General features: G+C 51.9%; 1 protein-coding gene across 4 annotated transcripts in view; it reads right to left on the reverse strand.

Annotated features, from left to right (window-relative positions):
• Positions 1-19,768, reverse strand: part of SLC2A9 (solute carrier family 2 member 9) — a 172,063-nt gene extending 152,295 nt beyond the window's left edge. For 3 of the 4 annotated variants that reach the window (XR_004230192.1, XM_031942312.1, XM_031942314.1), the window contains exon 1: positions 2,952-3,443. Coding sequence is in view for 3 of the 4 variants with exons in the window: in XM_031942312.1 (XP_031798172.1) it covers positions 2,952-3,092 (141 nt within the window). In the remaining variant the exon portion in view is untranslated. Of the gene's footprint in view, positions 1-2,951; positions 3,444-8,906; positions 8,978-11,909; positions 11,988-19,488 lie in introns of those variants that run through there. The other variant, XM_031942313.1, reaches the window with a different exon arrangement.
• Positions 19,769-26,229: the final 6,461 nt, after the last annotated feature.

Below are 26,229 nucleotides of genomic sequence, written 5' to 3' on the forward strand. Positions count from 1 at the left end.
TTGTTCTATATAGTTTGCTCTGTGTGTGTGTGTGATTTGTTTGTGGTCTGTCTCATTAGATTTGTAAATTCCTTCAAGGCAGAGACGGTCTTTGCCACACACTGTGAGCTTAATAAATCCTTGTTATTTGATTGATCTACTGGTCATATGTTCCTTCCAACTCTGGAAATCTGGGTTCTGAGACCTCAGTTCCCTTGAGCCTCTAGTTTTCTCTGGTTTACATTCTCTTTTTTCCCAACAGTCTTTTCCCCCAAGTACATGAAAAATAGTTTTCAGCATTCATTTTTGTATGTTTTTGTGTTCCGAATTTCTTCTCCCTCCCTCGGTCCGTCCCTTACCTCCCCTTCCCCAAGACAGCAAGCAATGTGACTAGCCTCAACACGGACAACACTTTTAAATGCACTTCCATGCTGGTGAGGTTGCGGAAAGAAAAATCAGAACGAGAGGGGAAACCACAAGAAATAAAAAGGAACCAAACAAAAGGGTGAAAATAGCAGGCTTCGATCCACGTCCAGTTGCCAGAGTTCTGAGCGTGGAAGGCGTTTTCCAGCCCCTCTGTTGGAACTGTCTTGAATCCATACATTGCTGGGAAGGACTCAGGCTATCATAGTGACCAGCACATCATCTGGCTGCCCTAGGTACAAGTTCTCCTGCTTCTGCTGCCTTCACTCAGCAGCCGTTCATGAAAGTCTGTCCAGCTTTTCTGAGCTCCTTTCCAGGAATTCCTGAATTCTGCTCATCTTTTCTCATAGACCAATATTCCATTACCAGCCATAGCACATTCAGCCCTCCCCAACGGGTGGCCATTAAGGTCCACATTCTAATGCCCCTTCCTCCTCTCTCATTTGATTGCACTGGGATCATTAGTGTCTCCATTAGACTGATGAGAGCGTGTGCAAGGTCAAGTTCTATTTCTGGAGGCAGACCAGGCCCTCGGTATTTCCAGGCACACGGCTCCTCCCAAATGACAAGGCTCAGGGAACCGTGGCAATCTAGCTCTAAGTTTTGCTGAGCAGCTACCACGTGTATTTGATAGATGAAATTCTGACAGAAGAAACAAGTACTTGGCTACCAGATGATCCAGCAGAGAACTGCGGCTCCAGCTAACCAGTCTTTCTGTCTTGAGGCGACAGCTTAATTCTAGCCAGAGAAAATAGCTGAGCCAATAAATGACCCAGTGGACTTATTTATTGTTGTTCTCCGTGACTCAGAATCCAAGAGCGCCAAGGAAAAGTCCCTCCCACCGCCAGAAAGCCCTGTCAGCTCACCCTCCGCCTGCCTCAGTCTTTCCACACTCAGATCCTTTCTCCTGCGCTGTCTTCCCCTCCCGTCGCACCCTGGGCAGCCTTGTTGTTGTTATTCCCCGAATGCTAGATTTTTCTCCATAGCTTGTTCCTTCCCCTTCTTGCTCTCATGGAGGCCTCTGTTCCCCTGCCCCCCCCATCATCTTCTCAGACTGTCTCACTACCATCCCTGCCCTCTCTCTAGTCTTCGCCGTTTCCCTCCTGATTCCTCCCCGTGCCTCCTCCCTGCCAAAAGCCTCCGCAAGAGCCCACCCTTCCCGGCTAAAGGAAGGCTTGACTAAAGTAGCTTTGCCAGGTGCCAGCCAATATTAGAAGCCTCTCTCCGACTTGGCTCTGACCTCATCACTCAAACAACACTTTGTGCAGACCAGCTGTCACTTATGAGTTCCTGGAAGCACCGGACCGCCGGCCCTTTCTGCTCCCGGATAACGTCTCTTCTCCGGGGTCTCCTCCTCCCTCTCCTCCGGCCTCCCAGGCCCCGTGCTCAGTGGTGGGGTCTCCTCCCCGCGCGCCCAACGGAGTCCCCTTTTACAGAGGAGGGAGGCCAGGGGCTGCCCGGGGCCACAGTAGGTGTCTGGGCCGGACAGGCCGTAGCGGGCGCCCTGACCCCTCCGCTGCCCCAGGAGTCTGGCCAGGGTCCACTCAGGCTCCACCAGGCGGGGGTCTGGGCCCGGCACACCGAGCTCCGGGGCCCCCCTTAGGTCCCAGCGCACTATCAGAGAGGAGATCGCGGCACCCGGCGCCCGGCCCGGGGGTTCCCTTTCCTCCCCACCCCCTCCGGGAGCTCCAGGACTCAGGCGCCCCCGCCCTCGCAGCCGGGGCCAGGCCGGGCTGGGCGCCGGGAGAGGAGCTGCCCCCGAAGGCCCATTTCCGCCCACAGGGCCGGGCTGGCCCTTCACTGGCACGTGTCTGGCTCTGGGCCGAGGCCCGGGAACGGGCGATCGCTGGGCGTCCCTGCCCGGTGTCCCCGCGGGCCGGAGGCCACGAGTCCCAGGGCCAGCCGCGTTAGGGGGCGGAGGCGCGCAGGAGCCGGGACCGGAAAAGGGAACCAGGAAAAAGACTAGCAGAGGGAAAGGCCGAAGGGGGGCGCAGAAGGGGGGCTTCGGGTCAGTGCGCCGGGCGCGCTGCCGGAGGGACCCGGGGCACCCAGCAGAGCCCCCGGCGGGGGGTCCCGCGGCCCCAGGCCGGCAGAAGGTTTCGCTCTCGTCTCTTGTCCGGACCCCCCACTGCCTCTGGCGCACCCCCTGGTAGGCAGAGCGCCGGTAGCCGCCCCCTCCCCACGGCGAGGCTCTCCCCAGCCCCGACCCGGTGCCGGGCGCGCTGGGCAGGAAGGCGCGGGAGGAAGACACGGGAATCGCCCGCCCCGGGAGCCTGGCCGGGTGGGTAGAGGGAGAAAAAGCCTTCCCGGCCCGGCATCGGCGGGAACACTCGCAGTGGGAGCTCTGACCGCCGGGGGCAGCGGGACAAAAGCCGGGGGAAGAGCGTAGAGAGACAGTCTGAGAAACCCGACTCCGGGAGGGGGAAGTGGAGCCCGGCTCCCTCGCTGTGGCGGGCCAGCCCCGGGGGGCGCCGGGAGCCGGGGGGCCAGCCCCGGGGGGGGGGTCCGGGGGCCGCGGCCTCGGGCCCTCCTCCAGCTGGGGGCTTTACCTGGCCTTTTCTCCCCCTCGGGACTCTTTTCCTCAGGTGTTCACAGTCAGGCTGCTGCCTCTCGGGAATGAGAAACACGCGGCCTTCCTCCCCTCGGGGCCCGAGGGCCGGGGGAGCTAAGCTCTGGGCGGGGGCGTCCATCGTCAAGCCGGGGCCGGGGGCGGAGGGCTGGGGGGCCGGGGCTCTAGGAGCCGGGGGCCGGCTCGGTCAGGCCCAGGCCGGAGCCAGAGCTGAGGGCGAAGGCAAAAGCAACGGCTCCCTTCCCCATTTAGCCAGAAGGCAGAGTCCACAGGAAGGCCGGCAGCGAACCAACAGGAAACGTGCCGCCTGCTCAGCAGGGCGTGGGCAACCTCCCCTTCTCGCCAGACTGGCAGCGACCGGCTGCAATGGCGGGCCGAGCCCTCCAGGGAAACAGGCACCTCAGAAAGGGGCACAAGCTGGGCTGCGCTCTCTCTCTGTCTCTCTCTCTCTCTCTCATCATTCTCTCCCGTCTCTGTCTTGTTGTCTCTCTCACTCTGTGTGTCTCTCTCTCTTTCTGTCTTTGTCTCTGTCTCTCTGTGTCTCTGTCTCTGTATGTGTGTCTCCTCTGTGCCTATCTCTCTATCTTCGCCTGTCTCTGTGTGTGTCTGTCTCTGTCTCTGTGTGTGTGTGTCCCTCTGCCTCAGGGAAACCCCATTTTTCTTTTTCAACTAATGAAATTCACCTTCTTGCCCTTCCCCCTTCCCCCACTGAAGAAAAAGGAAGAACAAAACTTTCGTGCCTTGGCTCCTGTTATCAGACTTTCCCCTGGCGGCGGGAGATGAGGGTCCGGAGGAGTCTGGACAAGGAGGTTTAGATTGGTTAGAAAAATAGGTGGCTTCCAGTCCTGACATTCTCTAATTACATTTTACAGAGTTTGAAGCGAGCTGTGGCACAGAAAGCAAATAAAATGGCTCCCTCCCCCGCCCAACTCCCGTTTTAATGACTTGCTCGGGGCAGAAAACTTTATAGCTGTTGACCAACTAAAGATGAAAGTGCACATTTCTCCGGGCCAGGCCCGGAGGGCGGCCGTGTGATCCATCTCCGAGGTGTTCCCGCAGCCTTTTCTGCTCGGGCGGAGCTCCCGGAGTTTGCCCTCTCCCTGGCGCTGCCACTGAGGTTATCTCCATGACACCGTGAAGAAGTACCAGAGGCGGACTTTGGGGCCGGACCAGATGAAGGGATGCCCCCAAATTACCGGCTCACTGTGTGACTCGGAGAAAGACGCGGGCCCTGGCTGGCTCTCAATTTCCCAGCTGCAAAATGAGGATTGTACACACCTCACCCATCTCGCAGTGATGGATGGATGCAATGGAAGGAGCATGATATTGCCTTTTCCTTTCAACAAATGGAAGGAATTATCAGTGGTTTAATTACATTGAATTAATAATTAATACATTTAATTAATTACATTAAAATTTAATTCTGCATAAAATATATAATGAAAATCTTAAATTGATGATCAAATTTCATGATAAATGTGGTGACTATCTGACATCTAGAATATATACTATCTAGTGGATATATGTGTGTATGTACGTTTGCATACACAAAACTACTGAAATTTTAGAAAGAGATCCCAGTCCACAACGGACAGATTGACAGTTTGTCACGGACAGAGAGCGTCCCAACGAGAAAGCGCAAATCACTGATAATCATTTGGGGAAAATGTTCATCAAATGACGTTTCCCCACCTCCTGCCATGCTTCAAATGGGCAAAAAGCATCACAAACAATGAAATGCCGCGGCGGCAGCGTTACAGAGGGGTGGGTCCACTGCTGTGGGGATTGCAAATCCGGGCGATCTGTTGGGGAAACAATCCGGCAGTGCAGAATCAAAGGTGCCAAAATAATCGTACTGAGAAAGCCGACATTCAGAGCATGAGGGCTGTGGAGACGAAGGTCTCGGGGTGCATCTGACCCGGCAGCTCGTTTTAGCAACAAGGAAACTGAGGCCCATCGGGGTGAGCAATGACTCGTTCAAGGTCACTTAGAAAATTAAAAAACACAACTAAGAGATGATGCTCTGACTTCAGCTCTCTTGTGGAGAATATATTCTGAAAAGGGGGGGGGGGTCTAAGAGAGACAGGCAGAGATGAGGAGTGAGGAAGGGCCTAAGAGTAGAAGGAACAGGCGCGCACTGTAGAGAAGCGAACGAGCACAAGGTCGTGCTGCTCCGTAAGCTCAAAGTGCCCATTTCCCGCGGGGAGAGTCACCGTCTGACAAAACTGCTGGGAAAAGCCTGAGATCCAGGCGCGCATCTCCTGCCACAGCCCAGGACAAGCTCTAAATGCTCCCGGACCCTGGCACAGTCTGAAAGCGGAGGGAGGGAGAAGCTCGGGCGACAACAAAACCGAACCAAATGCGTTCTAAGAGCCCCTGGCTGGAAGCCGCGCAAAATCACCCAAAGGGAAACCGCCCGCAGCAAACTCAGCGCCACCCCCGGGAAACGGGGCAGGGGCGGCCCCCGCGCTGCAGGGGGCGCTGCCGCAAGGTGACACCAGTGAGGCTGAAAGGGCGGGGGGACACCCGGGACACGCCCACGAAAGGCCCGGGGGGAGGGCCCCGCCCGCAGAGAAGCGCAGGGCCCAAAGCCGCCCGCGGGATTCAGGGAGAGGAACCGCGCCGCGGGCCCGACGTCACTGGCTGCGGACCAGTCCCACGCGCCTCTGCGCGCTGCCATCTCTGAAGCGTGGCCCGGCCCGGGGCTGCCAGGAAGCGGCGCTGGGGGGGGGGGGTGACTGAGGGGGGGGGCCGGGCCGAGGTCCCGGGGGGGAGGGCGGGGCAGCCGGCGCGGGGGGGGGGGGCGGGGCAGCCGGCGCGGGGGGGAGTGGCGTGCCGGCGCGGGGCAGCAGCCTCCCAGGCCTGGGGAGGGAGCCCTCCGTGACTGAACTGCAGCCCTGGCACCTGGCGGGCTGTCTCCGCGTAACCACCCCCCCCCTCCCCCGCAGTAACCGTCACTCAGGGCCCGCCCGCCGCGGGGAGCAGCTGCCCCGAGTCCCGGGAAGCAGGAAGCAAAGCCGGGCCCCGCCCCCGCCCCCGCCCCCGCCCCGGGGCCGTTCCGCGGTGGGACGGAGGAAAGCGGGCGGGGGGGGCGCGGCCCCTCCCCCCGGGCCCGGCTCCGCCTCCGGCTCCGCCCCCTCCACCGTGCGGTGTGACCGCAGCCCCCGGGAGCGGCGCCGGCGCCCCTCCCCCGGCCCCCGCCCCGGCCCCGCCAGTCCGGCAGCCCCGGGAGGAAGCTCCGAGCGCCCGCTCCCCCGGCCCGGCTTCCTCTCCTTCCCGGGGCGGGGAACCTCCCTCCTCCCGCGGGCGGCCGCCGGTCTCTCTTCCCCGGAGCCAGGCTCTCCCCACTTCTTCCCACGCCGCCGCCTCCCCCCCCCCCCCCCGCGCAGAAATAGGGAGCGGCGGCTCCCCAGGGGCCCGGGCCCTGCCTGAGCTGCGCGGGCCGCCGGGAAAAGGAGAGAGTACCGGCCGCTGCCCCTCCCGTAAAAGTAGGGGGGGAAACATACACACGCACAGACACACTCACACTGACACACTCATACACACTCACACTCACACACACATACTTACACTGACACACAGACACACACACACACATTCACACTCATACACTCTCATACTCACACATAGACACACACACTCACACTGACACACTCATACACACACACACATACAGACACACTCATACACACTCACTCACACACAGTCACACACACACACATACAGACACTTGCACTGGCACACTCATAGACACACTCACATACACACACATTCACACTCATACACACACATACACACATTCACACTCACACTGACACACACACATACACACTGACAGACACACTCTCACACTCACACTCACACTGACACACATACACACACGCACTACTCATACACACACATACACATATTCACACACAGTCACACACACATAGACACCCACACTGACACTAGACATTCAACTATACTACACCTCACATACAGACACACACTGACACACACATACACACACTGACACTCATACACACATACACATATTCACACACACACTCATACACACTCTCACACTCACACTGACACACATACACACAGCATGAACTATACACACACATAAAATATTCAAAATTCACACACTTCCAATACCTTATTTAACACACACACACGGACACACACGCTCACACTCACGCACCATCTGGAAAATAAGGAAGACTCCCAAAGTTGTCCCGAACATTTGGGGAGAGGTTTGCGAGGAGAAGCCGTTCCCCGGGTATTTTGAGAGTGGAAGCGAGGAGTAACCACAGCGACAACTGCAATAATACGATGTACTCGCCAAAAGGGCAGGGGCTGGGGGGTTGGGGGCCACAGGCTGCCCCCAGCCCCCTGCTGAAAATGGAGGGGGAGGGGGGCCCCGGCCTCCCCTCCAAGAGAGGCCGGGGACCAGCGAAACGGGTGTCCAGCTGGGAACACTGGAGAGTTAAAAAGCGCCCAGCCCCCTGCCTCAACAAGGAGCCCTGGCCAGTTTGCAGAAATCACCTTTGCCGGCATCCGGCTCCTTTGCCCCCAACGCTTTCTTGGGCCTGGAATTTTGCCTGCTCCCAGATCCTCGAACATGCTTCCTCCCCCCTGATCTCTGGGCCCTTCCTCAGACTCCCCCGCGCCCCTCCTCAGTTCTCCCCCCGGCCCCCCTCAGTTCTCCCCCCTTTTCTGCACTGGCTTTGTTCCCTGACAAGGCCCTGCCCTCCTGACCGGCAGCCCCCCCCATTTCCCCAGTTCCTCCTTCCCGGCTTCCTTCCGGCCCCAGCTGCCCGCCTTCAGGAGACTGCCGGGCCCCCGCCCCCCCTGTGACTCTGCATTCGGCTCTGGGGTTTGGGCAAGGGCCCCGTGATTCCCCTCCAAACATCTCCCAGGCTGCCCGCCCTGCGGGGAGGCTGGAAAATGTTGGCTGACTGACTGGTTCCTTTGTTACTCCCGCTAGATCCGGGGGTGTCCCTGCATCTGCCTGAGGGCCCCCGGGGCGTTTCAGGCCCAGCCAGGGAAGGCAAAGCCGGGACAAGTCAATCGTTAGCCCCGTTTTGTGCATGGGGACCCAGGGCCCGGAGAGGCAGCTCCCTGCCCAAGATTCTGTCCCGGGCCGGAGCCGGGCACTTAATCCGGGGGGCACAAAGCGGGTGTTGCTCGCTCACCCAGCTCCAGTAAACAGCAAACACTGTTTAAGGGGAGAGTGAGATACCGGGGACGTCTTTCCAGCCAGACCAAGAGCCCGAAGCAAACCTGCAGGTGCCTCCGCTTGCCTTCCCTTTCCTTCCTTCCCCAAAGGGGCATCGCTCCCCCAATGGGGGGACTGTTCCCTGAATACCTCCCGAGAGTCCCCAGGAGCCGCCCTCCCCGGACCCTGCACAACTCTGACCTCCATCCCTCAGAGGGAGAAGGGAATGCTGGGAAAGTCTGGAACCCTGGGCTCGGTCCCTGCCCACTGGGCCAGGCCAGGGGAGTCTCTCAGCACATGTCCCTGCCTCTCAGCCGCCCTTGGGGAAACGAGGAGGAATAAGGGTCCTTGAGGTCATCCGGCTGTGACCCTCGAGGCCTGGGTCCTGTGCCTGGGAATGGGGTCACCGAGCTGTGGGAGAGAAGCTGCCCCTCAGGTGTCCCCTTGTGTGCTCACTGAAATAAGGGGCCCCTGCAGCTGGGCGTTCTAGGCTGGTCTCGTTTATCTGTTACAAAGGCTTGGTTTTCTTGTTTTCTTTCTCCTTTGGAGTGGAGGACTGAAGGGAGGGAAAGTCATTCTTACTGACCCAAAAAGGCGCCCTGGGCCTCGGTTTCCTCCTCTGTCAAAGGAGCTGGAAGGGCAGGGCCACCTATGCCGGTATCTCTGCCAGGACCCCCCCCCCCCAGGGGTCACGGAGCCGCACCCACCACAAAACCAGCCGGTACTGACCAGTTTCTTCTCCTCGGCCTTCGCTTCTTTCTGGTCAGCTTCGTCTTTCATGGCGGCGGCGTCTGGGCGTCCTGTCAGAGGAGAAGAGGGCACCGTCAGACGCCGGGGGGTTCCTGGGCTCCCCCAGAGCAGCCGGCGGTTCCCCGGATGGAGAGCGCCTTTGGGGGGCAGAAGGGGGGATTAAGCACTTATGGAGTGCCTGCTGTGTGCCAGCACGGGCACCCTTTGGGAAGGTGATCCCACCCCATCTGCACAAAACCCTGGGCCGTGAGTGCTGCTCTTAGTCCCGTTTTACAGATCAGGGAATGGAGGCAGAGGGGTTCAGGGAGCTGCCCCACAGCCAGAGGGAGCGGGCCGGGACAGGCCGGGGGCTCTGAGCTCTGGAAGGACCAGAAACGCCAAGGAGGGGGTCTCAGCCTGGAACAGGGAGGAGTCGGGGGATCCTCCTGGAGCCCCCAAGACCAAGGGAGAGGCCCAGGGGCAGGAGGGGCCTGTGAGCTGAGGCTTGGCCCCGGACCTCCCCACCCCATCTCCCCAACCGGCAGAAAGCCAGCCTGGGGCTCAGCCAGACAAGAGATCGGGGGCGTCCTCGGCCATACGTGCAGGCGCTAAATTAGCCAAGTGCCCCCCTGAGAAAGCCCGGGCCTAGGGCGGGCGGGGGGGGGGGCCCTCGCTGCAAGCAACAACGCTCCCTTCCTCACACACACACACTCACACACTCACTCACACACACACACACACACACACACACTCACACACTCACTCACACACACACACACACACACACACACCACTCACACACACACACACATACAGACACACTCACACACACACAAAAACACACTCACACAAAAACATACTCACACATACACACACACACTCACACAAAAACATATTCACACACTCACACACACATACAGACACACTCACATACAAACAAGGCAATTACCAGCAGTGGGAGGGACAAACACTCCAGCTGAGCCTTGAGGGAAGCCCAGCAAGAAGTCCCGGCCAGCTTTGCAGGAGAGCAAAGGGGCCAACTGGGAGGCCTTGGATCCCCAAGGGTCTCGCTTGCTCCAGGAGGCCACAGACAGTCCCTGCAGCTAACTGTGCCCCCTAGGGTCAGGGCGTGCCCACCTTTCCTCTTTGCAGTTTGAGGTAGGGGTACTTGGCAGAAGAGCAGGACAGTTTTTAAAGTATTTTATAGAATTGATGATATACTTAAAAAAAAAAGTCATATGAAATGGGGATTCAGTTTCATATATATTCTTTCTGTTTTCTGTTCTGTATATGGAAATGTTCTTTTTTGTGTTTAAGCTTGGAATAAAAAATAAAATTTTAAAATCAAGTATAAATACCAAATTTAACAAAGTGGTGGCAAAAATTGCCCTTGTGTGCCCTCTCCTATCATTCTTTTCATTTAATCCATTTTTTAAAATTAGGGCAGTTCTGTATTTTGTATCTTCATCATCATAAGTCCTGGGCCTAGCACATGTTCTTGTTGCTGTTCAGCGATTTTCCCATCATGCCCTCCTCTCTGTGACCCCATTTGGAGTTTCCTTGGCAGAGATCCTGGAGTCGTTTGCCGTTTCCTTCTCCTACTCATTTTTCATTTGGGGAAACTGAGGCAAGCTGGGGTAAATGGTGTGCTCAGGGTCGCACGGGTAGTCAATGTCCGAGGCCGGATTTGAACTGGTTTCGGCCCTGTGCTCTACCACCAGCCCAGTAGCTGCCCCAGTGATTACATAACAAGTGCTTAACAAACACTTTTTGACTGGTTGAAGAAAATGTGATTGTTTATGGTTAAATTCACAATAAAAATTTAAGTCATCATTACAACAAAAAAATGTGATCGCCAAATTACGCATGCATGGGGCTAGGCTGAAGCTTCACTGGTACGAGGGAAAAAGAGGGGCTGAGCTCCCTCTCCCCTCCTGGGGCTCCCCCTGCTCTGAGCCGTGGGGGATGAGGGCCGCTCAGAGCCCCACGAAGCCGGTGACTTGCTCAGGGCCCCACGGCCACCGTGAGTCAGAGGCCAGACCTGCAGCCGGCTCCCGAAGCCTGCTCTTCGTGCACTGTCACAACTCCTGGTGCTGATTTCTTTGCCATAAGCCCAAGAGCTGATAAAGTAAAAGTCCAGGGATCTCGAACCATAAAAAGGGAGAGGCTGTAGAGATTCCCGTTCCCATCAGGTTACAGATGGGCCCACAAGGTAAAGTCCCCCCTAAGTGGGCACTAAGCCCCGACTTCCCCGTCCAGTGTCCGCTGCACCGAGGGCAAGATGTTCGGGGCCTGTGACCTCACGAAAGGTTCCTTTGATTTCCAGGGGACCCCCCACTGTCTGTATTTCTGAAGCTAGTTCAGGAGTGATAGAAGGGAGCTATATGTTGTGAGGAGATTAATGAGCTTGGACAATCCTAAGAGGTAACATAGACTGAAAGGTAACATAGCTTCCCCAAAGTCACTGATAAATTCATGGGTAACAGATATTCACTTCTGGTAAATGAAAAAAAAAAAGAAAAAAACCTCCATCCCTAATTCCAAAAGATTCCAGCTAATTAACCACTTTCTATCATTTTTTTTAAATGGCTGACTCCCTTTCAGGTCACTACAGGTGATGATGAAGAAGAGATCTTCGGACTGGTCACATAAATGTTGGAGCTGGAACGGAGCTTAGAACCAGAACTCGGAGGTTAGAGCGAGAAGAAGCTCTGAGCCTCTGGGCCAGCTCCCTCATTTGACGGGTGAGAACGAAAGTTTCTTTAGTAAACAAAATTAAAGAATCAGGCAGAGTTGGAGTAAGGCTCCAGAAAGTAAATTGTTGCAAACCTCATTTAAAAGATATATTGCTAGCTTTGGAAACTAACTTCTGGGTGCCCAGCCTTTAGAAGGAACCAGATCAGTTATTTTGGTTCTTCTCACAGAACACCTCTGGTCTATGTGGGACTCCACACGCGGGCACACGCATACGGACGGATCTCCCAAGGAACGAGAATCACTTACCGCGTATTCTGGGGGCTCTTCTGTCACAGTGCAAAGAACAAGCCAGCTTGAGGAGCCGCCAACATCATGATGTGTAAACTTGGGAAATTGAGGGGAAAAAATCCAGTATTAATGATTAAACTGATCCACCCACCATTTCAAGCTCTTTTTTTGATAGAAGTCTTGATAAGAGATAAATGATTAATGGTCGGCATGGATGGCCATTTCAACCTCTTGTCAACCCAGCCGGGAGTGTGTCAACACTTAGAGAGGGCGAAACTTTGGCAAAGACCGGAGGGCGAGAGGGTAAAGGCCTGTGGAAGAACCACCGATGGCTCATCGGAGTAAAAGTTCAGCGTCAGCCCGCAAGGAAACTGCAGACTCTCCCACCTGCCCTATCAAGTTCTCCTCGAGTCCGCCTTCTTTCATCGGTTGTCTTCCCTTCCCTCGATCCCCACCGGACTCCCTATCGCTCGCAGACCATCCAGAAGAAGTGCATGATCTTTTTTACAGCCTTTTTTTTTTTTTAGTTACAACCAGGTACCTGTAGTTTAGATATTCTAGAAAGTAATATTGCTCCTCTTACTTTTCTTCTGGTATAGCGTTTTTTAATACTTTGCTATTGTGCCTCTGGATACTTTTGATTATTCAATAATCAAATGGACAATTTTGATTATACAATACACCCACGATTAGAAGGTGAGGAGAAAGCTGGGGGGGAAATTTGTAGTCACTCTTTCCTCATTTTTTAAATATACAGAGAATTGAATCAAATGAATAAGAATATGTTATTCTCAATTTGATAAGGATCTAAACAGACAATTTTCAGATGAAGAAATTAAGGCCATTTCTAGTCATATGGAAAAATGCTTTAAATCACTATTGATCAGAGAAATTCAAATTAATACAACTCTGAGATCCCACTTCACAACTCTCAGATCAGCCAAGATGACAGGAAAAGATAATGACAAATTTGGAAGAGATGCAGGAAAACTGGGACAGTGATGCATTGTTGGTGGAGTTGTGAACGGATCCAACCATTCTGGAGAGTAGTTTGGAACTATGCTCAAAGGGCCATCAAACTGAATACCTTTTGATCCAGCAGTGTCTGTGTCTGTGTCCCAAAGAGATCAAAAAAGAGGGGAAAAGACCCACATTTTGCAGCAGACCTCTTTGTAGTGGCCAGAAACTGGAAACTGGGTGGCTGCTCATCATCTGGGAGATGCTGAATAAATTGTGGTATCTGAAAGTTATGGAATATTATTGTTCTGTAAGAAAGGAGCAGCAGGAGGATTTCAGAGAGACCTGGAGGGACTGACAGGAACTAACCCTGAGGGAAGTGGGCAGGACCAGGAGATCATTGTACATAGTAACAAGATTACGTGATGATCCACTCTGATGCACTGGGCTCTTCTCAGCAATGACAGAAGACAGTTCCAATAGACTTATGATGAGAGAGCCATTCGTATCTAGAGAAAAACCTATGGAAAGTGAATGTGGCAATGTTTTCATCTTTTTGTTTGCTTTTTCTTGTGTATTTTTTCCTTTTCTGGTCTGAGTCTATGAGCAGGGGACTGTCGTTTCTCAAACTTTGGGTGAAATAAGGGTTTTTAAGCTCGGCTAAGGATCAAAGGACTCCTTCTAAAGCGTCAGCGCCTGGATGCTGGGACACTTAAGATGCTCCAGGATTTGTGCTTCCTTGCAATGACTTACAGCCCCTGGAGCAGAGCCCGGCTCCTGGAAGCCCGACCACCTGAGTGACGTCTCACTCGTGCACTAAGACGTGTCGGTCTGCCTCAGGTTAGGGAGCCACTGTGACCAGGAGATCTGCCCCGGGCGCCCCAGACTTCCCCTTGGGATGGTGCATCTGGGGGGACTTCTCGGAGCACCCAGACACCCATTTCTTGTGTTTCTCACTACACTGGCTCGTGCTCTGGTGTTATAGGTAGAAACGACAGGAAAGGCATCCCAGAGTGCTGCCGGGGCTGACCAACTTAGGAATAAATGTCCTGGACTGGGAACATCTGGGACGTAGGGAGAGAAATTACTCCCAAGTCTGTGGAAGGGAAGGGGGCCTTTTCCTCCCACGTAAGAGCAAGGTTCTCGCTAGCTTGGAGCGTGTCCCTGCCCCGGCTTCCTCTTCCTCGATAACTTTCTGTGGTTCTCCTGACTAGATCGGAGAGCGCTGCAGAGGGGCAGGGGCAGGGGCAGGACCCTTGGAAGGCCGTCGGGGACAGCTTTTGGGATGGGATGGACGGTACCCGCTGTCCTTGGGGCCCCAGGACTCGCGGCTTCCTCGGGCCTGTCCCTCTGCAAAGTGACTGGTGAGAGCCCCAGGCTCCACGGAGAAGAGCCAGCCTCTCAGAGCCCTGGCGTTCGCTGGGGACGTGGCTGCTCCGGCTCTGAGAGAGCCGGTGCTCGCAGGGAATCGGGGTGGGGGGGGGATCGGGGGGCTCCTGTGAGGGCCCTTTGCCTTTCAGGGTATGAGCCGGGAGGCAGATTAGAGGAATAATATTTTGAAAACATAAAAGAATATCCAGGTACTAAATTATGAGGCAGAGACGTACTTCAAGTAATTGTACTGGAGAATCAAATCATAATTTGATGCGACTGTAATTAGTTGGATCTAAGAAGAGGTGGGAAACACGCCAGCCTTCAGTGGCCAGGGCCTGAGGAGGAAGGATGCTCGAGCAGTTCTCTGCGGGCCAAAAGGCAGAGCCAGAGTCGGGTGATTACGGGAGGGCACGGCTGCAAGGACAAGCCAGAAGACAGAGGGGTCTCTGGCGGGACTCAGAGGCTGGGGGACCGGGATTCTAGCTCTGTGCCGGTATGGAACCGCAGGCAAGTCAGCAAAGTGCCCCTGGAAGTCACTCAGGAGATCCGTGGAACGTCCGGGGCTCATCTGAACTGGCTGGAGGCGTCCCCAGCCTAGCAAAGTGCAGATGGGGATTTTCTAAATTGTGTTGTGCACACACACACACACACACACACACACACACGTCACAATTACAACTGCCCAACCACAAAATAAGATACCAAGTGGGCTCAGCTCCCTCGCGCTGGAGGTGTTCTGGCAAAGGCTGGCCTCGTGTCCGGGTCAGCAGGAGGGAGAGTTCGTGTTCTCACAGGGACCCGGACCGGACAAGCAAGAAGAAGCATTTCCAGAGCACCTCCAGCATCATCCTGGGCACTCAGGGCACAGTTTTTAAAATTTAAATTAAAATAAATTTAAAGAGAGGAAACATTTTCAGAAAGGAAGAGAATTCCAATTCTCAGATTTCTATGATTCCTCCCACTGCAAATGTTTGGTTTGAAAGCTAAGTTTCTATGATGCTAAAGTATCCCATGGACTAGTCAGGGACAGCCTCATGGGGAGACAAGGCATCCATAAATACTTCCATCTAGCAGGCGCCCAGAAAATGAAGCGATAAAGGGCCGACGTCCAGCGTTCTTTCCACCAAATCATAACGAATCCCGTGCTATAGCACAGTCGGAGGCGTCTGCCAGGGAATCCGACCCCACAAGCACTCCTTAAGCACCTCCTATGCCCCAGGTTCTGTGCTGAGGGATACAAAGCCATAGGGACAAAAAAGAAGCATCCTCCACCCAAAGGGTCTTCTCAAGTTAGAGTCAAAAGCTGCATATTTAAGCACCAGCCCTAAGGGCGATGGATGGAAGTCACAAAGCTGTGAAGTCCGGGCTGGCTCCCTGGAGGCCTCAAATCAGCCGGAGGCAGGATAAGCAAAAGTCCTTGGTCTTTGGGGGAGAAGTGAAGGGGATGGACGAACGGCCACAAGCTCTCCATCGACCGACCTCCCTTCTCCTCGTCCTCCTCCAAAGTGGCCCTGGCTTGTCTTACCCCACCCCCTAATCCCCCTGCGCTTCTCTGTATACCCCAACAGATCGAGCCAGCACAGAAGGTGGGAAGGGCCATTCCAAGCATAAGCTAATGGAGTCTTGTCCAGTAGGTAATTAGCCTTAAGTGCTCGGTTGTCCGACCCCAGTGCACCTCCAGAGTTTCAGCCCTTACACAAAGCGACTTGGCTCGTAGGAGGAAAGTGTTATTTTTCAACAATGGAAAATGCTTGGAACATGGCCCGTAGGCTCAGGACGAGCTGGACATGACTGGAAACAGGCCGTCACCGGCCGCCACAACCACTTGGGGAAACCGAGGGAGACTTCCTGCAGAAAGCAGGATCGGAGTCAAGCAAGAGGCGGAGAAACGGTCAGCGTGTGTTTGCAGATGAAAGAATGAAATCGCCTTTCCTGCCGCACAAAACTGCTTTGTACGGGAGTGGCTGACCCCCCCCCCCCCCCGTGGGAGTGGGATTTCACTGATTATTAATGGTTTCCAATAGCTAGAATAACTCATTTTTAAAAGGAGTGCAAGCTTTCGGAATCAGATTGAGCAAGAATTAAAGGTCATCGAAGCAAACATTGAAATCATTAAAATAAAAATCTTACCTGAAACGTGTAAGATAATTGAAAGCTTACAATCTAATTAAATGCTCTTAACCCAGGAGAAAAAGGGATCACAGAACAAACCCCGACATGACCTAATGCTTTCCCAGACACTCTCCAAGGACCTAGAAGGAGTCTTCCACGTGGTGGAAAGCCAAGAAGGGAGAGGAGTTCTTTGGGAGGCCATGAGGTCTCGATGTGGGTGAGAAGAGCCTGCTGATGAGGGAGGAAAGAATGCCCCAAGAATCTTTGCCCAACAACTGCCGCCATATTGATTCCTCTTTTCTGAACATCTACACATTTTTAGGGGTCTCCTTGGGAGGGAAAGGGGAGAGGGAGTGAGGTGTGGAAATTCCCACACACACACACACACACTTCTGCCGTCCCTGGCCATGGAGAGCTAAGTGGGGGTCCCAGAAGCAGGACCCAAGCCCAGGTCCTCCTGACGCCAACCTTGCCCCTCAATTGCCACCCTCCAAGTTGTTTGACAGAGTTGAACCCTTAATTGTGCCCCGTGTAACCCAAGATCGCATTATGGCCATGAAGCACTGTCACCCAATTAGCCCCATGATCCTGTGAGTGGGCAGTAGGAGGATCAGCCTTACTCCCATCTTATAGACTAGGAAACCGAGCCCCGGAGAGATTGCCGCCCCTACAATCACACAATTTAGGAAACATAGGCCCTGGGACTCAAAGCCAGGAATTCTGACCCATCCCTCCTTTCTGCTTGACCCCCGTCTCTAAGCGTTCCACTTTTTCACTTGTCTTTTGTACACAGAGACAGGTGCTCTACGATTGGTGGGCCCTGAAATGCTCCCTGGCTGGGGCCGGGTGGTCTCCATCTGCCCCAAAGGACAAAGACAGGTTGAAGAAGGGGAACGTCTCCTGAGCTGCCCCCCACTTTGCCCCTAGGACCCCGTTTGGTCATGGTACGGTGGCGGTCAGCTCGTGGGCCGCGAGACAAGGCACCCACGGCCTGGGGTTCCTTCCCTCCCTGAGCCACGCCGGAGCGCCGAACAGCAAAGCCCTACGTAGTCAGGAGAGCCTACAAGGAGAGCCAGAAGTCTGCTTTGTCTTCAGATCCGGTCCAGCAGGCGCCTAACAAATGCTCGTTGAACTGAATTAGAATTGCCCGAGAAGTCTGAACAACACTGGTGTTGGAGAGCGAGAGGAACAGTCCGAACTCCCCCTCCTCCTTATGCCCCCATTTTTGGTGCCCTGGAGGGGCAAGCCCCCCGGGCTCCGAAGCTTGGCCAAGGGCGCAGGTGCCCGGGCCCTGGAGCACATTCTCGGCTCCCACCGCCTGTGGCCTTCGTCCCCCTGGCCGCCGGCCTTCCCACCCGCTCCGCAGCAAGCCCAGTATTTCCTCCCTTCCTCAGCTCGGAGCGGCACAACTGGCACCCGCCCGGGCCAGAGAGAGGCCGTTGGAGCCTCCCCTCCCTGGAAAGGCCACTTTCTGCAGCCCAGAACCCTGGGCAGAGGCAGGGGCAGAGGGGGGGTTCTCGGGAAGGAGCCTGGCTCCATCCCTACCTTCTCTGGGGGAATGAGGTTCGGTCCCCAGACTTCCTGTCGGCCTGCACCTTATTCTTCCTTGGGTTATAGTGATCATTAAAGTTAATAGGGCGATTTAAGCTTTCCAAGGCGCTCCATAACATCCCTACGAAACGGGTGCCCTCTCTATCCCCATTTCCCAGATGAGGAAACTGAGGGAGCTCTTTGTACTTGCACTTCCTGCTCCCAGCTTCTCAGCTCCCCTGGGCCTTGGTCCTGTGCAGAAATCCCAGGGAGCATGTTGTGTGGGTGCAGGGAGGAAGGCGTGAGTAATGGCGCCCGTCCAAGGCGCCTTATCCCCCCGTTACCTGAGCTGACCCAGAGAGGGACGGCCCGGAGCCGCTGTTCTCGTTCCCTCCCGGGGAGGGGGGAGGGGGAAATGGAAGCTCTGCTCGCTCCTCTAGGCCCCCCCTTCATGAATTTCCTGCGCCCCATTTAGCTGCGAAGTCGGGCCTCAGTCAGCATCAGGAAGCGGGTTGTTATGGAGTGCCTCCATTGCTCCGTCCCCCACCCATCACCCGCCTCCCTCCCAGCCGCACCAGGCCGCTGCCCGAGCCTGTTGCCACGTGGGAGTTTCCAGTGGGAAAAATGCCAAGTGCACTCTATCCTGGCAGAGACGGGCCGTTTGTGGGGAACCTTGATCTCAGGCCTATCTCGGGAGCGACGGGCCCTGGACCGGGACCAACTCTGTATCGGACGTCGGGGTCTCCCCCGGAGCGCCCCGGGCTCAGACATCAGGGTCTCCCCCAGAGCGCCCCGGACTTGGACATCAGGGGCTCCGCCGGAGCACCGGCCCAATCCGGCCCCCCGAATTCATCTACGGATTTTTTGGCCACCGGACTTGGTGCCGGGGAGAAGGCCGCACTGCGGGCAGCTCTGTCTCCCTTAAATACGGTTCACAAAGCATCCAGGCGCCATCCAAACGTCACCGCCCTCTGGAAAACGAAGAACAAGCAGCAAAGCGAGCGGAAACTCCCCCTTGGAGTCCGGTCAGCAGCAAAGCAAGGCCTTTAACTGAGGCACTGAAGTCCCCCAAAGGCAGCCAATGAGAGCGACACCGGGACCCTCCCCAGGAACCCTGAACTTCCAGGCTCAGAGAGAGGTGGTCAGCGCTGCCGCTCGTGCCTGGGATGCTAAGGGGTGCAGAGGAAGCTCGTTGGGCAGGCCCTCCACGGAGTATGTGCATGGAAGAACCTGGATGGGACCGAGTGGCCGGCCTCCCTCCCGGGACGAAAGGGCCTCCCTCCCAGAAGGAAAGGGCCTCCCTCCCAGGACAAAAGGGCCTCCCTCCCGGGATAAAAGGCCTCCCTCCTGGGACCAAAGGGCCTCCCTCCTGGGATGGAAAGAGCTGGTGGAGCCCCAAGTCACTCCTAAAGCCTCAAGGTCCCGGAGCAAGGCCCAGAAGCGACCCACTCGGTGGGCTTGAGAGTCTGGCGCTCCTGCTGGGAGGGGCTGATCATTCACCTGATTACTCCAACCCAGGGACATGACCTTTTTGCCGTATTGGGGATTTTCCTGAGGCAGACAGAAGCCCTGCTGCTCTGCAAGCTCCCCCTCTTCCCCAGTATGAGCTATGCCTTGGACTGACCCGGAAGAACCAGCCTCAGGATCCTCTTGTTTCTCTATCTTGGGCAGGGCCTTTTGATAGTGAACTCGAGATTGCTCCATGTTTATTGATCCCCTGGCGCTGATCCTGTTAGGGTCACTTCCCTGTTAGCCTTCACCTGAACCTCCAAAGGTTTTCTCAAGCCAGCTTCTTCTTTCGTGGCTCATGGGGAAATCTGCTTTCTTCTTAAAGGCGGAGCTGGCCTCCTGCTGCTCAGCTTCCCCTGCTTGCTATAGTATTGTAATCTGTCCTCCTCCTGTGTTCTGCTTCTCCATCTGTAGCAACGTCATCCCCCCAGCTCCAGCCAGCCAGTGGCCTTCCAGCCTTGTCTTTGACCCTGCCCACTTCCACACACTCCTTACAAACAGGGGCCAGATCTAGATTCTGCTCCAGATTTTCTCTCCAATCCGTCCCATTATTTCTGTATTCCAGGACCAGACTCTAGAGCAGCTACCATCACCTCCTCAGAGCCTTGCAACAACTTCCTATTTGTTCTTCTAAGGCAGATAAACGGGCAAGGAAAGTTTTATGATGCCACTGTGTTCTGTAGAAAGCATCCGATCCCCTAAAAGACTGAATGCAAATTTCCAAAAAGAGCTACTTCAAGAGCAGCCATGTCCCCCAGAAGGAGAGGGGACGGAGCGTAAAACACCGTGGCTCCCCTGGCCCACGTTCCCCAGAAGGAGAGGGGACGGAGCGTAAAATACAGTGGCTCCTCTTGCTGCTCCATCACCGCAGCATCAATGGTGACATCCCAAGGCTTGAGCAGAAGCGAGCCCAGTACCCCCAAGGATCCTGTCACTTGGGTGGGTGTTTGGTAGGTTGTCACCCCTTCCATCTGCACGCACACACACACACACACACACGAAGTTCCTAAGGCCCCGTCCTGAGAACCTGGCCAGACACAACAGGTCACTCCTGCACATGGAGACTTATCTCCAGCACAAAATCCTGCACTAACATACTCCTCCGACGCCTCGTTTTGTTATGGTGACAAAGACCTTGCTAGCGGAACCCCAGATCTGGTGGTTAAACTGGAAAGGCTGGACTAGCAATGACTGTGGGGACTAGAGGAACAGCCTAGCCAGTTTTGTTAAAATGTTCCGTGATGTTTGTTTAGAGCTTAACAACTCAAGAAAACCATTGACTGGAATATTGGGGGGCTGGGTGGGATTCTTTCACTGAAGGGAATCGCCACCCGGACGAAAGTGCAGCTAATGGAGATATGAAATTCAAACCTTGTATGCACATGTCCCCCAAATTCAGACAGAAAATAAAAAGGGGGGAATTGGGTGTTTCTAAGGGTCCTGCTGGACCACTGGGTCTCTAGCCCCGGGAACTGGAATTTCCTAGAGTGCGAATATTGCTCACCTCGACAGGGCTCAGCTCTAAAGACTCTCTCCTTTAAGTGAAAAAGAAGAATTCTACCCTAATTATTCAGTCTTTCTCCCTCCCCTCTACTTCCTTCAAGACTCCGGCATTCCTGGCTTAATAATTATAAACCTCTGACTCAACAAGAGCCATGGCTCTCTCACCAACTCCTGGTACCATCATTGAGGAGATGGAGGCTTAAGGAGAGATGTGGACTCCCCTCCTCCACTGGGGCTCATCTCAGACTGCAGCTCTGAGGAAACGACATGGGGAAACAGGAGAGAAAAACTGATAAGGAATAGAGATATATTTCTAATCTTGGTAAATATTTATTTAAAATAGATTTATTTTATAATATAAATATATAAATAATAAATAGCAATTGCCTAAGACTCAGCTCCCTGATCCTGGTGTTTTTTCCTTCAGGCCGAGCCCCCTTATGGCTCTCCAGCCCTTCCTTGATGTCAGGGCGATTACATGGGGGGCTCTTTCCACGACTTGCTAAGTAACTCAACATTTACTTACCTTCTGTTTACTTAGAGGCGCTGTCCTCTTGTAGAGAGTTAACTCTCTGAGAGCAAGGACCGCTGTGGGCTTTCTCGGTGCCAGGATTGCTCGGCACAGTGTCGGGCACAAAGTAGGCACTTACTGAACGCTGGGTGACTAGCCCGGGTCGGTAGAAAGTGTGATGGAGCCCAGAGAGCCCCAGAGAGCATGAGACAATCTCCTGAGTTTTGGTCGACAAGTGGGATCATATGCCCTCTGCTGTGGTTCTACCATCCTTTAAGCCTCTAAACACCATCATGGAGTCATCCAAGCTGGCTGGACCAGCAGAGAAGCAGCTCAAAGGCATCCCTCCCACTCCGAGAACGACCCAGAAATCAAAGAGCCCCCGAGCTCCTTCCTACCTTTGTGCTTCCAAGCTGCGGATGAATGAGGTTGGCTCCTTGGAGGGAGTTCCTGGAATCTATAATTAGAACCACGTGACCTTCCTGATGGCCACTTTCAAGTCAAGACACATGTCTCCTTGTGCTTTGTCATCACAGGAATTTTTCAGGTCAAGTTTTTCATCTTATACAGCCCTGGGCTGTATTTCTTTTTCCACATTTGGCTTTTGCTGGAATCGTTGGTTTGCTTGATAAAAATTAAGAAAGGCCGCACTCCTGGGTTACCCATTGAGCGGAAAACCCAAGAAAATCTGTCCCAAAATGTTAGTCTTGCTTAGCCCGGAATCCCGGGAATCTGATATGGAACGCAGATAATAGTAATATTAAATAAAAGTAATATAATATATAATAATAATACAAAATTTCTTTTTTCCCCTCTTTTTTAACTTTTTTTTTCTTTATTAAAGGTTTTTATTTTTCAAAACATATGTGTGGACAATTCTTCAACATTAGCCTTTGCAAAACCTTGTGTTCCAATTTCCCCTCCCCTTCCCCCATGCCCTCCCCAGATGGCAAGTAGTTCAATACACGTTAAACATGATAGAAATAAATCCAATATATGTATGCAAACTTATACAATTATTGTGCTGCACAACAAAAATCAAATCAACCCAGTAAAAAAAAAAAAAAGAAAAAAAGAAAAGAGAAGCAAAATAAAATGCAAGCAAACAATAACAAAAAGAGTGAAAATGCTATGTCGTGGTCCACGCTCAGTTCCCACGGTTTTCTCTCTGAGTGTAGATCATCATTAAACAACTGGTTTGAATCATCTTATTGTTGATGAGAGCCACGTCCATCAGAATTGATCATCGTATAATCTTACTATTGCTATCTACAATGATGTCCTGGTCCTGCTCACTTCACTCAGCATCGGTTCACGTGGGTCTCTCCAGGCCTCTCTGAAGTCATCCTGCTGGTCGTTAATGAATTTCCATGTCAAGAAAATCCATATAATAAATACTATGTATTGAGCTCAAAGTTGCCCAGCTTTTCTTTGCTTCCTCATAGATTTTCTTTGGTTCTCTGCTGTGCTCTTTTTATTCTATTTTGCCTTTCCTCCCCCCACCATCTAAAGAAGTTAATTACAATTAATTAATATTAACAATTAAGTTTGTATATATTACATACATAAATGTACATATATCTATATATCTATAAGCATACATATATACACTCATACACATATTTATAAGGCTATAATTTCCTCCTCTCATCTGATTCTCTGGATTAGCATCTTTCCTCATAAGTCCAAGTTTTTCCATATTTTTCTAAATCAACCAGCTCATCATTTCCTACACCACCACCACCATATTCCAACCCAATCACATCCCATCGGACAGATTAGCTATGAAAAGTTTCCCAGTTTTCTGCATTCCTTCTATTCTTGGCTACATAGATTTTATTTATACAAGAAAACTTTACTTTAAAATAATCAAAATTATTCTTTTTACACTTCAATGATACTCTCATCATAATATAGTTTAAGTCTGCTGCTGCTGCTGAATTTGTTCCCTTTACATCCCCCCTCCCTGGTTTCTTTGAAGTTCTTGATCTTTTGTTCATTTTTTTCTAACCCAATAAAACACGTTTTTAATAATTTAATTGGGATGACATTGAATACATAGATTACTGATTATTGAATAAATAGATTAGTTAGGTAGAATTGTCATTTTAAATATTATATTGGCTTTACCCATGAACAATAAATATTATTTCAATTATTTAGATCTGTTTATTTGTATAAAAAGTATTTTATGTTTATGTTCATATAGTTCTGTGTCTCTTTTGACAAGTATTTCTTACCAGAAATATATATATTACCGTCAAGGTATTAGAAATGTCCCACAATACTTAATGACGTTGCTGACACATTATAGTTTCTGTTTTTATGATCCTATCCCTGCTTTTAAATATAAATTCTAGGCTTGCTCTTTGTTGTATGTGCGCCTTTCATTTTTATAATGTTTCCCCAAAGCAGCACAATTCAAACTTTCCATCTTCATTTTCTGGGTGTTTGTCCCACCCACATCCTAAGTTAGAATTTTTCCCTCAGTTCCTTCTCGCCCTATTCAGCGCCCCCTCCTCACTCCTCTGCCACACTTTGCTTCTCTGCCATTGCATTGGATCCCCATTCCATAATCGGTTGAGCCATTACCTGTCTCCACGGCCCGGAGACTTTCCTTAAAATCCGGCCCAGTGCCACCGAGTGCCCTGCCGAGCAGGTTCTTTGTTCTGTGTTTGCAGGGTCAGGCTCTGGCAGAACGTGTGAGAAAAGAAGTTTGGGAAGAGCAGAAATCATGCACAAAACAGGCTTTGAGAAAACTTGTTTTAAAAATTAAAGAGATGGGCGAGTAAATATAATAAAGATGACAACACTACCTAAACTAATCTATTTATTTAGCGCTATATCAATCAGACTCCCCAAAAACTATTTTGATGACCTCGAGGAATAACAACAAAGTTCATATGGAAAAACAAAAGGTCAAGAATTTCAAGGGAATAAATGAAAAAAAAATCAAATGAAGGTGGCCTAGCTGTACCAGATCTAAAATTATATTATAAAGCAGCGGTTACCAAAACCATCTGGTATTGGCTAAGAAATAGACTACTTGATTAATGGAATAAGTTAGGTTCAAAGGGCAAAACAGACAATAACTTTAATTATCTAGTGTTTGACAAACCCAAAGACCCCAGTTTTGGGGATAAGAATGCATTATTTGACAAAAATTGCTGGGAAAATTGGAAATTAATAAGGCAGAAACTAGGCATTGACCCACACTTAACACCATACACCAAGATAAGGTCAAAATGGCTTCATGATCTAGGCATAAAGAATGAGATCATCAATAAATTGGAAGAGCATAGGATAGTTTACCTCTCAGACCTGTGGAAGAGGAAGGAATTTATGACCAAAGAAGAACTAGAGAGCACTATTGACTACAAAATAGAAAATTTTGATTATATCAAATTGAAAAGTTTTTGTACAAACAAAACTAATGCAGACAAGATTAGAAGGGAAGCAATAAACTGGGAAAATATTTTTATAGTCAAAGGTTCTGATAAAGGCCTCATTTCCAAAATATATAGAGAATTGACTGTAATTTATAAGAAATCAAGCCATTCTCCAATTGATAAATGGTCAAAGGATATGAATTTTCAGATGATGACATTGAAACTATTCCCACTCATATGAAAGAGTGCTCCAAATCACTATTGATCAGAGAAATGCAAATTAAAACAACTCTGAGATATCACTACACACCTCTCAGACTGACTAGAATGACAGGAAAAGATAATGCGGAATGTTGGAGGGGATGTGGGAACACAGGGACACTGATGCATTGTTGGTGGAGCTGTGAATACATCCAGCCATTCTGGAGAGCAATTTGGAACTATGTTGAAAAAGTTATCAGACTGTGCATCCACTTTGATCCAGCAGTGTCTCTATTGGGCTTATACCCAAAGGGATACTAAAGAAGGGAAAGGGCAAAAATGTTTGTGGCAGCCCTGTTTGCAGTGGCCAGAAGCTGGACAGTGAATGGCTGCCCATCAATTGGAGAATGGTTGGGTAAACTGTGGTATATGAATGTTATGGAGTATTATTGTTCTGTAAGAAATGACCAGAAGGATGAATACAGAGAGGCTTGGAGAGACTGAGATGAAGTGATGCTGAGTGAAATGAGCAGAACCAGGAGATCATTATACACGGCAACATCAAGACTATACAATGATCAATTCTGACTGACATGACTCTCTTCAACACTGAGATGATTCCTACTAGTTCCACTTGTGCAGTGATGAAGAAAGGCATCTACACCCAGAGAGAGAACCATGGGAACAGTGTGAATCACAACAAAACATTTTCACTCTTTTGGTTACTGTTTGTTTGCATTTTATTTTCTTTCTCATTTTTTTCCTTTTTTATTTGATTTTTCTCATGGAGCAAGATAACATACAAACATGTATGTATATATTGGATCTAACATATATTTTCTGCCATGTTTAATGTATATTGGATTGTATATCATCTAGGGGAGGGGCGTGGAGGAAAGTGGGGAAATTGAAACACAAGGTTTGGCAAGGGTCGGCGCTGAAAAATTATTCATGCGTGTTTTGAAAATAAAAAGCTTTAATAAAAAAATCCCTGGAATAAAGAATTTTGAATAAAAAAAAAAATGAAAGAGAGACCCAGAGAGCAGGAAAGGATGTAGAAAAACAGCAGTGAATCCCCTCTCCAAGGGTGGGCTCGCCTGAAACGGGCAGAGGCCGGAGCCGCCTGGGAGGGTCTGGTTAAGGAACCGGGACTCAGAGCTGGACCACCTGAACCCTGCCAGGTCTAATCCAACCCCCACCTCCTGCGGTTCCCATTCCGTGAGGCTCTGTGCAAAAAGCTGGGAGAGACACA

This window comes from Sarcophilus harrisii, chromosome 6 (assembly GCF_902635505.1).
Source record: "Sarcophilus harrisii chromosome 6, mSarHar1.11, whole genome shotgun sequence".
In the NCBI taxonomy this organism is placed as follows: domain Eukaryota; kingdom Metazoa; phylum Chordata; class Mammalia; order Dasyuromorphia; family Dasyuridae; genus Sarcophilus; species Sarcophilus harrisii.